Source organism: Elgaria multicarinata, chromosome 6, assembly GCF_023053635.1.
Source record: "Elgaria multicarinata webbii isolate HBS135686 ecotype San Diego chromosome 6, rElgMul1.1.pri, whole genome shotgun sequence".
NCBI lineage: Eukaryota > Metazoa > Chordata > Lepidosauria > Squamata > Anguidae > Elgaria > Elgaria multicarinata.
In genome coordinates this window covers 66190731-66204573 of record NC_086176.1, presented here as the reverse complement: position 1 = coordinate 66204573, position 13843 = coordinate 66190731, and the positions used below count along the sequence as shown (strand labels likewise).

Sequence of the window (13843 nt, the reverse complement as noted above, 5' to 3'; positions counted from 1 at the left end):
TGTGACGGAGCTCTAAGACACTTCAGAACACATGTCATTTTTCCTTGTTTCAAATCCCTCCTCAGTGCTCCCTGTTCTGCAGAGCCTCTGGGTAAAATCCAAAGTAAGTCCTACTTAAGAGTAGACCCATTGAAATGAATGGGAGTTAAATATGTAAAGGAAGTCAGGGTCCACCTGACAACCCTGCAAGGTAGGCTCCTGGACCAAACGTCCTAAACTCCCAAGTAACCCACCTCCCAGCCTTGTCCACAACCGGGACGAGCCAGATGTTCACGGGAATAAACCACAGACACACATTTAGGGACCAAAACAACTTTATTGCAATCACTAAAACTACCACGTAGGGCCTTGGTCGTAAAACAGCCCCTTTTAAAATGGGAAAGGGCGAATAAGGGAGGGGGGAGGAAGAGGGAATGTGGAAAAGGAGGAGTGAGGAAAGAAGGTGAAAGAAAGCTCTAATACAGTGGTTCTCAACCTTCCTAATGCCGCGACCCTTTAATACAGTTCCTCATGTTGTGGTGACCCCCAACCATAAAATTATTTTCGTTCTTCTCTACACGATCCATTGTCATGGGATGGTTTGCTAATGAAAATAATACATAACAATAGCTTTAATAATACAAAAGATGATACATGACATAGTTCAGTCAATACAGTTTCCTAAGACCATCGGAAATATGTGTTTTCCGATGGTCTTAGGCGACCCCTGTGAAAGGGTCATTTGACCCCCAAAGGGGTCCCGACCCACAGGTTGAGAACCGCTGCTCTAATACTTAGCCATTACCCCAAGAAGCATTCATACGACCCCACACCCAGCCAAAATCTGGCTGGCCTTCTTCTTATTATTATTATTATTTATTTATATAGCACCATCGATGTACATGGTGCTGTACAGATAACACAGTAAATAGCAAGACCCTGCCGCATAGGCTTACAATCTAATAAAGTTGTAGTAAACAATAAGGAGGGAAAGAGAATGCAAACAGGCACAGGGAAGTGTAGACAGGCACCGGGAAGGGTGAAGCTAACAGTATAGAGTCAGAACAAACTCAAAGTTTAAAAGCTATAGGGAAAAGAAAAGTTTTTAGCTGTGTTTTAAAAGCTGTGATTGAGTTGGTAGTTCTCAGGTGTTCTGGAAGAGCATTCCAGGCATGAGGGGCAGCAGAGGAAAATGGGCGAAGCCGAGCAAGGGAAGTAGAGACCCTTGGGCAGGCAAGAAGCATGGCATCAGAGGAGCGAAGAGCACGAGCGGGGCAATAGTGTGAGATGAGAGAGGAGAGATAGGCAGGAGCTAGACCGTGAAAAGCTTTGAAGGTCAACAGGAGAAGTTTATATTGGATTCTGGAATGAATTGGGAGCCAATGAAGAGATTTCAGAAGCGGAGTGACATGGTCAGAGCGGCGGGCCAGGAAGATGATCTTAGCGGCAGAGTGGTGGACAGAGACCAGCGGACTGATGTGAGATGAGGGGAGGCCAGAGAGGAGGAGGTTGCAGTAGTCCAACCGAGAGATAACCAGTGCGTGAACGAGAGTCTTGGCAGAAGAGACAGACAAAAATGGTCGAATCCTGGCAATATTATACAGGAAGAAACGACAAGATTTAGCTACTGCCTCGATATGAGGAATAAAGGAGAGCGAGGAATCAAATATAAAGCCAAGGCTACGAGTTTCCTTGACCGGAGTAAGCGTGACATCGTTGACAGTAAGAGAGAATGAGAGATGAGGAGAAGGTTTAGGAGGAAAAACAAGCAGTTCAGTTTTTGCCATATTGAGTTTCAAACGGCGATGAAGCAGCCAGGCTGAGATATCTGAAAGACATGCTGAGGTACGATCGTGGACATCAGGAGAAAGTTCCGGAGATGAGAGGTATAGTTGTGTGTCATCGGCATACAGGTGATATTGGAGGCCATGAGATTGAATAAGTTTACCCAAGGGCAGCATGTATAGAGAAAACAGCAGCGGGCCAAGCACCGAGCCTTGCGGAACCCCTACTGAAAGGGGAAAGGAGGAGGACGAGCTGCCGTTAGCCGACACGCTGAAGGAGCGACCCTCTAGATAGGAGGCGAACCAGTTATAGACAGAGCCACAGAGTCCAAGGTCATGGAGGGAATCTAAGAGAAGATCGTGATCAACCGTGTCAAAGGCTGCAGTTAGATCAAGGAGAATAAGGACGGAATAATGGCCCTTAGACTTGGCAGTGAGAAGATCATTGGTGATCTTGGTAAGGGCTGTTTTAGTGGAATGCAAAGGACGGAATCCAGATTGAAAGGGATCCAGAGCAGAGTTACTAGAGAGAAAGTCAAGACAGCGAGAGTAGACCACACGTTCCAGAATCTTTGAGACAAAGGGCAACAGAGAGACAGGTCGGTAGTTAGACAGAGAAAGTCTCCAGAATACCCACACACGTTAAAACATAAAAAAACCTTTCTAACTCCTGGCAACCTCCATGGTTGCCACGGACCTGACCAGATTCTGATGGGTTTTCCTTGGAGGTATGCACGCACCTCCAAGGAAGATGGAGGAACTTCTTCATAGAGCTTTTTATCTCTTTTTGGGACCCCCTGTCCCATGACTTAGGTAGACTAACCAGTGCCCTTCCTGGGCTATAGCCCATCCCCCTCCCATAGGGGCCAAGCCACCGCTTTTCCCCACAGCTGAATCCCATTAGTTTGTCCACCACCCTGATAATCCAGGTGCTGGTGGGAGTTGGACTGGCTCGAGGCAGGGATGACCTTGGCTGGCAGCCATCAAAGTCTGGCACAGCCAGTTTGAACAATAGACCACAGATCATACTCAGGGGCAGATCTTACGACCCAATAGCAACAGTAGAGTTAAAGGTACAGATTTGCACCCCTGTCCGTCACAAAATGAGTCATGACTAACTTCAGCCCCATTCACTTCAATAGATCTACTCTTAAGTAGGACTTGTTTTGGATTTTACCCTCTGGCTTTAACAACCTTAGTCCACATCACCAACTGAAACTGAGCCTAAGAACATAAAACTGCATTCATTCATATTCTTTCTTGTTCTTACCATCTCCACTCTCACCTCATCTGCTCCATGGCTGTATTTTAGATTGTAAAGTCCTTCAGGCAGATACTCCCAACTTCCCAATGTGTTACTTTGTAGAGCACCTTGTACACCAGTGGCACAGTATAAGTTATTGATGATAGATACAATAAAATACTAAGAAATAGGAATGAAACTGGAAGTGTGCAAGAACACAAGGCGGCCTAAGAAGGTTTGAGAAAGTTGAGGGCAGTAAGTAGAAAAGGTGTCCATTAAGTAGCAGATGATGGCGTGATTCTAAAGGCTCCATCACACTCCCCCTCTGGTTTACCACCAAGTTTTTTACCTGTTTCCTAAACGCGTCAACAGCTCCATCACACACAATCCCTTTCACATGGGTTTTTGCTTGTTTGCTCTTCCACTCCATCCCGCCCCTTCTCCTTTCTCCTCCAGTTCACTGCAGGGAATAAAGTACCTGTGAAGCTTTCCACTTCCTGCCCCAACCCTTCAAAATGTTATTTTTAATTTTTAAAAACCCTTGAAAATCATTAGGACACCAGATTCTCCTTCCTGTTCTGCCAACACAGATCTTTCCCCTTTTCTTTGTCTCTCCACACCCAGCCTCTAGCCTTGCTAATTCTCGGAGAGAGGAGAGAATTCTCTCCATGATATTTCTCTCCTTTCCCCATCTCTAGCCTTTCTCTCTCTCTTCCTAAACTCCAGCCTTGCTGCTGTATCTCTCTAATCTCAGCCTCTAGTCTCCCCCTCCTGCTCTTTATCTCATTATTCCCCCTCCCCCTCATGCATTTTAAACCTTGCTTTTTCTCTCCCCTCTATCCCTTTGCCTTGCTATTTCTCCCCACTCACCTCTTTTGACTAGCCAGGTGCCCACAGCAGCCATTGGCTCTGTTCAGAAGAATAAGGCCTTTCACTGTGGATAAAGCTGTGGTTTAGGGTGTTTACTGAATGGGGCCATTATGTGACTAGCCACATCCTCCATGGGAGTCATTTTGTGGTGGTGCCCACAGCAGTTCCCAAATGTGCCCGTGGGTCCAGAAAGGTTAGGGGCCCCTGTTTTAGAATTTTGGCCCTAACAGCAGAGTGGATGGGTGCGTGAGGGGAACAGTGGGACTCTGTTTTAGTCAGCAAAATATCTTAAACTGGTAATGAATGTCACAATGTGGGTGGGGATTAAGATTATTTATTAGTGGTATTACACTGTCCAAAGGAATTGGAAAGATGTTTTGGTCATTAGATATAAGATGTAGGAAATATCAAAAGAAGCACACCAATTTCATATTTATTTGGTGAGTTTATAAAATTAATGTTTACACCATTACTTGAATTACTACAAGACATAAGAAGCTTTGTTAATTAAAAAAATAGGGCAATAGTAAAAATGTGTTAATAGATGCAAAAATTAGTGTAACCAGGAACTGGAACCGTAAAAATATATACTCTGTAGAAGAATGGCTTTTAAAATTAGGACTGATGTGTCAAAGCAGTAATTTGCACATCCGCAAAACTTAACGCTTCAGTGTTATTTTTGAAAGGCGGAGAAATTTTGGGCACAATACTATGCTTACTTAAACAGAAAAAGTCCTGCAACTCCCAGCATTTCCCAGCCAGCATGGATTGAGTTATTTTATTATTTATTTATTTAAAATAATAATTTTTAAAAACCCTCTTGGATGACATTGCTCTAATTTAAATGACATACTGAATATTATGAAGAGTTGTAAAAGAATCAGAAAGGAAAGTATGGGAAAGAATAAAGAAAAAGGGAAGGAGGAGAATCCTTTTATGGTTTTGGATTATAGTTACGGCATATAATGTGAAGTTTACATTTTGTACATGACATATGAAACGTATATTTTTAATTATTGCATTTAATAAATATTATAAAGGCATGGAACTTTCTTTAAAACAAATGTTTTCTAATATTGCAGTGACACTTCCAATTGATTGGGAAAACAAAACAGTTTGCTGTAGAGATCTAGGAATTATTTGCAGAAAATGCAATGCAACACAGGAAGCAGAAGCAAACATACGTAGTTTCTTGTATAAATGGCATTTGGAGAATTATTAAAGCAAACTGGGACCTACTATGTTTATATAAGTATTAAAGTAAACAAAATATGCTACTTTTGTTTTATTTTCTGAGTTAACATGTATTTTTAAAATTGTAATTTTATTTAATTTTTATGGACAATTGACCTGACAATTATAATACAGATAGATGCTAATTTAACATTTTCTGCATCACAGAACCTTTACATAGAGCCAAAACCATGGCAGATGGGAGTAGCGTGAAACAGTGGGCGTATACTATTTTTGTTAGTGTCAGCATTATCTGTTAGTATCTGAAAGAGCAATTACTGTTTACACAGGTGCATCTGGTGACATTCCTTTGTGATATCTCCATTAATTTATGAAGATGACAACACTAGTACATCACTGACATAGCACATGGAGAGAAAAGTAAATTTCACAAATAAAATTTTGTGGTAAATGCAAATTATGTTTGCTCACTTAGGTGGGGTAAAGCTGCAATCCTATGCATAAGTGAGTAGGCTCCCAGGAATGCAGTAATTTATTTCTGAGTAAATATGTATGGGATTTAATTACACAGACCTGCTATATTCAGTGCGGTTTACTCCCACACAATTATGCATAGAATTGCTCTGTAAAAGTAATAATGAGACCCTTTGCAAAAGCATTTGTTCTTTTTTTCATTTGATATTCCCTTATGTTCCTTAGGAAACAATAGACAACAAAGGAAGAGTGTAAATGCCGGATCCATGAAATAAAAAAAAAAGAGACTCTTCCCCCAAACCACAATCAAATCACATATCACATTTGCCTCCATGGACAGAACAACAACAACAACAAAATCACAGATATGGCACTTGTGGCTTAAAAACATGGATCGGAGACACAGATTCTGATGGGTTTTACACAGAAAATCCCCCAAACCATCATCACATTTTATGAGTCAGTCCATGGAGTACAACTGCCTCCATGGACTGACTTATAAAAAAATCACAGATTTGCCACTTGTTGGTACTTGCATGGCACAAAAGAGTGGATCCGAGGCATGGATCCTTATGGATGAACATGATTTTTACAGTAAAAAATCTCCCCAAAGCACAATCCAGTCACAGCATACATCTGCCTCTATAGAGTGAATCATGAAAATTACGAACCCAGCACTCATTGGTGCCACAACACCACAAAAACATGGATCTGAGGTATGGCTCCTCATGGATCCTCTGCATTATGCCAGGGGAAATCCTCCAAACCACCATCCAGCCATGAAAATAATGGATGAAATGCTTTTTGGTTCCCCCACAAGGCAAAACCATGGATCCAATGGATGAATCCCCATGGACACTCTTTATTTTTGCAGGAAAAATCCCCCAAACTACAATCATATCACAGAGCACATCTACGTACCTTCATAGACTAGCCACAAAAATACAGATCCAGCAGTTTTTCATGCTGCTATAGCACAAAAATATGGATCCAAGGCTTGGATCCTTGAGAATATTAATGATTTTTACATGGAATCCATAAGTCATGTTCAAATGATAGAGCACATGTGTGTCCACAGACTGAGCCATAAAATGTATGGCTTCTGTGCTTCAGCAAGCCACCAGGATGCAAAAACATGAATACAAGGCATGATTCTTTAGGGGTCTACTGCATTTTCTCAGAGGATATCATAAAAATCAACATCAAACTCCAGTACATATGGCCATGGATTTCAGCAGAAAAACCATGGATCTGGTGATTCACTGTGCTGCAGTGGGAGAGTAATCCTCTGTAATAATAATAATAATAATAATAATAATAATAATAATGGTGATTTGGGGTATTTTTCTTGCTGTGGAGGTGCCGATGAGTGGTAGATCCATGATTTTTCTGGTTTAGTCCATGGAAGCAGATCTGTAATTTGGGGGAATGTCTCCCTAAAAAATCATATGAAATCACGAGGATCCATGTTGTAGATGCGTGTTTTTGCACTTTGGCAGTACCAACAAATGGTGGATCTGTGATAGATTTTTATGATTCCTTTGTGATATGATTGTGGTTTGGGAGAGTCCCATTTTAAAATCGTATGAAATCTTGAGAATCAGTTTTTGATTTCCTGGATCCGAGCTTTATCCAATCCCGACAAAACGACTTTTCCCAATCTGGTGCCCTTCAGATGTGTTGCACTACAATTCTTGCACCCTTCAGCCAATGGCCATGCTGGTGGGGGATGATGGCAGTCCATCACATCTGGAAAGCAGTAGGTTGGAGAAGGCTGGTCTATGCCAGACACTTGGAAATCAGACTCGCACAGGCGCACCAAGTACATTCTTTTTAAAGCATTTGTATTGTCTGTTCCGCAGAGTGGAGGTCCAGGATTTTGGTGTAGCTGTGACTAGGCACCACATGCACACATACACACACAGAGCTGCAAAGGCAATAGTGCATAAGCTTCACTACCTTTTTTATGGGGCTAAAATCCTGGATGTCTGCATTGTTTGCTATGGGCAGTTCTCACTTTCGCCTCCCGGTGGAAGACAAAAAACCCCAATAGGGGACTAAAGGAACCAAGAAGCTCCATCTCCTGTCATAAGGCAGTGTGATTCTACTCTTGCTGTCTCTATGGTGTATAAATTACACTTTCTAACCGAAACACTCGCGATATCGGAAACACTCTTCTCTGATTGGTTTTCCGAGCAGCAATGAGGCGCTCTCTCTGTGGCCCATTGAAAAAAGCGGGCTTCTGCGATGTAAGGGCGGGATATCCGGTCGTGTTTCCTCCCTTCCCTCCCTCCCTCCGTCTCCTGCGGTGGGTTGGGCAGCGTACTGCTGAGCTGTGCTTAAGGCCGTGCCGGGAAGGGCTCCTGCCGCCGCCGCCGCCGCCCGCGCGGAGACCATGGCGTGGGCTGCGCCCTCGTTACCCACCGATAAATCTCGGTAACGTGGGAAGTGGCCTCGTGAGCCTTGAGGGAGGAGGCGGTGGCTGCCGCCCCGGTGCCTTCTGCGGCGCTTCCCTGTCAGTCCGCGGCGGCGGGGGCGGGGTGGGGGGAGTCTGGTTTCGGGAGTCCACCGTCAGCCGCAGGCCTGTTAACGGAAACGGGGTTGAGGGGGGGAATGCAATTGGCGAGGCGCCCCCCCCGGGAGAGTTCCTGGCTTGACTCGGACGCTTTGGAGGCTTCCCTGGGTCGCCCCCCCCCCTTGAAGGCGCCCGTTGGTTTCTACGTGGCTGTTCTTCGCTTGGCGGTGCCGCTGCCTTTTAATCCCACCCCCTCCCCCTCGTAATTTTGCCTGTGCAGGAGGGTGGTGAATCTACTGCCTAATCTACACCAAGCAGGTTATTGCACATGAAAGTGGTATATAAAAGGCAGGAGCCACACCAAGCAGGATATGGTGGCATGAAAGCCGTATATGGTATGTGTCAATGGGCCACCAATAGTTGTCAGTGCACTTCAATACTGCTATAAGTAGTATGGTGTCGCTCCTGCCTTTTATAAACCGCTTTCATAGCGCAATTTCCTTCTTGGTGTAGATTAGGGCTACGACTGCGACCTCTTTGAAGTAATTTATTTATATCAGATTAACTGAATAATTTGAATTTGAACTTGAACATGGGTGAAAACAATATTAATGATGATGCCCTGGACTCTTTTATGCAGTAGTGAGCATCTTCTTAGAACTATCATCATCAGTCTTTTCAGATCTCAGACCCAACTTTAGCTCACTTATGCATTTGGGGACCCACTTCATATTTTTAGCATACATTTTGTTTGTGGTTGTGATCCACTACTGTTGCTTTCCCTCTAGATCAGTTTGGGGAAATCAGTCCAGGCCCATTCAGCATGATCAGTGCTCAGGAATCTTGAGAGGTGTACCTCAAAACATCCGGAGGACAAGAGGTTGGGGGAAGGCTGCAGTAATAGGTCCTAACCTAGGAGCTGAAGACTAGGGTCTAAAAATGTGTGAGAGAAGGAAGCAATGCCTCATTTAAAAACATGGTTCAAATTGGCAATTGTTATAAGCTTATGTATTAAAATTATTATAAACAGGATGTGCTGCAAAATGTTCCAATGTAGAGCGTTCCTGTTCAGGGTGCCTGGTGGCCATGTCTTTTCAGGAAGCTCCATTCCATTTTTTCTTCCCCCCACATGTTTTTGGTGGTGCTCCTGCCTGTGCCCCACCAAACAGATTGGGTTTGTACATTCATGGAGGGGGAAATAAGCCATGGTGGCTTATTTCCCTTGCCGTGGCTGTTGTTGGGTTCGCACAACACGGCAAGCTAGGCTGGTGAGGGTAATTATGCATCATGCCTTATTTCCGCCTCTGTGATCGAGTGAACTGAGTGTGCAGATGCCAGTGTCCATGCTCATTCCTCATTGGGCTGTTCTATTTTCCCACCTTTGGGGAGGAAAATCCCTAAAGCAGGGTGGGGAACAACTGACCCTCCAAATGTTGCTGAAATAGGACTCTTCCATCATCCTTTTATGAGAGGAACCAATAGTCAGGAATGATTGGCAGATTGGCTAGGGCTGCTGGGAACTAGAGTCCAACATCTTGAGGGCCTCTTGTATAACAGATTTTTAGGACATGGCTGGGGAACATCTGCAAACCTTAGGGTTCCCTCGAACCTGCTGATACAACCCTCTTGCATGTTGTTGGTACCATTTTGGCAACATAAGGATTGGTGCTCAGAGAACTGAGTTTGCTATTAGTATAGCTAATGTTCAGCTGCTCAATTAATTGGAGGCACATTTTTAATTGATAAACTTTTAAAATCTACAAATTGAATTGATTAAACAATGAAAAGATGCATCCCCAGCCTTTAGTTCCAGAAATGCACGATTCCATATGCATGTTTTACAGAAAAAATCCCACAACTCCCAGCATATTCCCCATAGGGTTGTGCCCTATTGCTGCTAATACTTAGCTGAAAGGGAAGTGTTTTGTTTTTTATTATTAAAGCTGTGTTTGACATTGTCGAAGTTGGGGAAAGACAAGGTTGAGTTTCAGCCCAGTTTTGAGGTGACGATACTAAATATCCTTCTAGACATACCATAGCAGCTCTTAACGTGTTCTGTTTTCTCTTTCTTAGGTTCATCTGTATATATCCAGCCTATATAAATAACAAAAAGACAATAGCAGAAGGAAGAAGAATACCGCTTGAGAAAGTAATTATGGCTGAAGGAGGGGAAGTGGGGGTGGGGGGGAAGCAGCATAACAAATAAAAATAATTTGGAGTGAATGTTCGAAGAAAATGAATGACTGCATACCTTTTCTCAATTTATTTCCCAGAGCTTCTGTTTTAGAAAGTACAGTACCTGTCTTGCTGTCAATAAATTTGTACTCTTGCTGGATGTGTTTCATCAGCCAAGATACTGTTTTTACCATTATATTTTATGTCTTACATTGGTGGGAAGATTTACGATTACCCAGCTGCACAGTAGTTTTTGTAGTGCTTATTGAACTGTTCAATCAGCATTTTTAATATTTTCATATACACAAGAAAATATTTGTAAAGAGCCTTATGATTCTGGGAACAATAGTTAAGTGCAGCTAACACTTAACTATTAAGTGTTATCTGCACTTAACAGTTAACCTGCTAGTTAACTGTAAATTTTTAGTCACGTAACAGGTCTCCATGTCTTTTTTGTATCAATAATAATAAACAGGCCAAAAATGGGTTTCAGTAGAGTGTTGCTATAAAGGTGTGTTCTGTTCTTGCATTCCGTTAAATGTAAACATTTTTAAGGCCGCAGTCTTATGTGGATATCCAGAAGCCTTTGAACTTGGTGGTTGCCAAGTATCTAGTGCAGGGCAGAAGGACAGCAGAGGCGATCTTTGCCTCCACACTCCATTCGCCCTATATTTCTGCTAGAAGCAGCAACTTGGAGGGGGAGGGAAGGAGGCTGGGGCGGCCATAGGATAGGTCATAGTGCAGTTACCCCAGTCTCCTCCTCCCCCCACCCCTGGGAACATCTCCTTTTCCTTGTCTTGGTGTTCTGTTATCTGAGAGCGGAGAGGTAGCTGGCATGGTTCTCTCCATGCCAGCTATGAGGGGAACAGGCCAGGGGGCATGGTTTCCTGGCTCTAGGGTCAGAGCCAGGAAACAAAACTGTGCTATTCCCCCTCCAGACACTGTCTGGGAGGCATAGGATTGCTTCCTAAGGTTGTTTTAAAAAGGTTGCTACATTTTACTAACTGCTGTTTAACATCTGAATTGTTTATCATTATTAGCCAGTTGCTCCTTAGTACGTTTTGGGAATGTTCCCGCCACCCCCACCCCCCAAATTGGGCAAGACTCACCTTATTTTGTTGAACTATGTATGAGCCTTTTAACTGTGTTAAATAGTCTGATTGCAATCAATCTGTGTATGGTAGACTCAATATTCATAAAATAAAATGTAATAGAAAATCTTGACTCTTCCAGGCAGTTGAAAATCCCACATCTACAGAAATCCAAGATGTATGTGCAGCAGTTGGACTTAATGTGCTTTTGGAGGTAATGTGAGAATAATTTCCCAATATTATTGTACATAAAATTGTAATCTGCTTACTTCTGTGATTAGAAATGGAAAAATGTTGTTGTGAGAATGTGACGTAAGTGTAAATGCTCATATACTGTAGTGTAGCCTTTCACAACGTGGTGCCATCCATATATTTTGGAACAACTCTCATCAGTCCCATCCAGTCTGTTAAAATTGAGTAATATTTTGAGATTTGACAGAATTTTGTGATAACTATATTTGTGTTAAGCGGCTATCCTACTCGTACACAATATACCTCTGTAGTTCTAACAGCACTCAAACCCACCCTGAGTGCCATTTTTTGCAAAGAAGTGGGATATCCATTTAATCAATAAAACAGTCCTAACTAAGCATCTTTACTCTGAAGTCGGTCCCACTTACTTTAATAGCTCTTATTCCATGTTAAGTGGATTTAGGGTTACAGTCTTTGTGTATTTGAACTATGTTTGCTTCTAAATTCCTAAACTTTCCCCCCAAATACTAGAAAAACAAAATGTATCCCAGGGAGTGGAACCGTGATGCACAGTATAGGGGCAGAGTGCGTATTCAGATCAAGCAGGAAGATGGCAATCCATGTCAACCTCAGTTTCCAACACGTGAGTGGGGTTAAATATCCAAAATAAAAAATTAAGTTCTTGAATTTAAATAAGTAGAATAAGTATTATATTTTTTTAAAAGTTCTTGAACTTAGATAACTAGACCTGGGTTATTATTGGGCAGGAGTGCTTTCTGCAAAAACTTATCGTTACAAAAAGCCACCCTATTTTTGGCAGGTAGGAGAAGTATTCAGTCTTGAAGCCCAAGAATTTCCAATAAGAAATTGCTGCTTTTATTTTTATTTCTCTTTCTGCACCTTTTGCTGCTACATCTTTCACACTTGATGTTGGCCTGTTGTGTATATGCACAAGGATTTTTAAAACAAATTCTGTCCACTTGAACTCTTGAGCATTTACAAATACTTTAGCAAAATGGTAATGAAATAAGAGGTGATGAACTTCAGGTTCACAGGCCAAATCTGGGGTTCCCCAGAAGGCCATGTCCTTTTTCCCAGCTGTTTGGTGTCTTCCCAGCTTTTGCAATTTTTTTTGCTGGTATGTTTGGCATTTTGGCCCTGTTCACCACTGGAATAAGACAGCTGAGAGATTCTCGAAAAATGTATTTGGCCCATGGGCTGAAGAGGTTCCACAGCCCTGTACCAAATAGAATAGACATAAATAATATCCTAATGTAGGACATTTGAATGGTAGAGTGCTGTTCATTTCAAATATCCTTTGGGTTAAAGAATAGAAATAACAACTGTATGTATGGTGAATGATCAATCATCAAAAAAATGTTACTGTATAGTATGTTTCTTCTCTGGTTATCAGTTTGATTTATATGCCATACTGTCAAGGTGGCTAACAATCAAAACAATGCAAAATAACTCCAGTAAAGTACATCTCTGTATGTAAGAATCATTTAATGGCAAGGTGTAATAATTCAACCTAAAATTGTCATTCCTGTGTAGCTGATGATCTTGTAAGAGCGGTGATCTTAAATGGAAGGGTTTCTTGGATGCTCGCTTCCTCATGTTTTTTCCCCTTTACCCCCCCTTTTTAAAAAAGGTAAGGCAGTGATGCTATATGCAGCAGAAACAATCCCCAAACTGAAAACAAGGACACAGAAAATGGGAGGCAGTGACCAAAATCTACAGCAAGGAGAGGGAGGCAAAAAAAGCAAAGGAAAGAAGAAGAAATGAGCATTGCTGGCACAAATAGTATACATTAAAGTGAACATGGATGTGCGGGAATAATGACTTCTGATGTGAACATTGGACAAACAAACAAGAACTGTCAAAGCTGTTTTGTAGTAGTTTCTGAATGGGGATGCATTTAATTTGCATCTAATTGCGATCCAGATTTGTAAAGATGACAGTGGAATGGATTAATTCAATATTCTATGGACCTTCTAAATTTATTTTTACTTTTATTAAAATAAATGCAACTCCTAATCTTTCAATTAAACTGTTTAGAAAGGACAACTTTAAACTTCCCCTGCTTAAAATAACTTGCTTTAATTGGTAAGTTAGGCTTTACAATTGAATCATTCTTTTGTGGAGCTGGGTAACCTATAGACTACTCATGGCTGGGAGTTTGTAACATCTGTACATACGACTTACATAGAATTTGCATATTCTTTCAGCAAATGTGGGATGTCAAGCTACAGTTGATGAGAGCAGCACATTCAAACATAGCAATTTACTGAATGTTGAAACATGTATAATAATGCAGCTGAAGATA

General features: G+C 42.0%; 1 protein-coding gene across 1 annotated transcript; it reads left to right on the top strand.

The window, feature by feature from the left end:
- Window positions 1-7837: 7837 nt before the first annotated feature.
- SRP19 (signal recognition particle 19) lies at window positions 7838-13554 on the top strand. Its single transcript, XM_063129525.1, has 5 exons — window positions 7838-7980; window positions 10133-10208; window positions 11468-11539; window positions 12049-12160; window positions 13169-13554. The coding sequence occupies exons 1-5, from the start codon at window positions 7940-7942 to the stop codon at window positions 13300-13302; spliced, it is 435 nt and encodes a 144-aa protein (XP_062985595.1). The 5' UTR covers window positions 7838-7939; the 3' UTR covers window positions 13303-13554.
- Window positions 13555-13843: the final 289 nt, after the last annotated feature.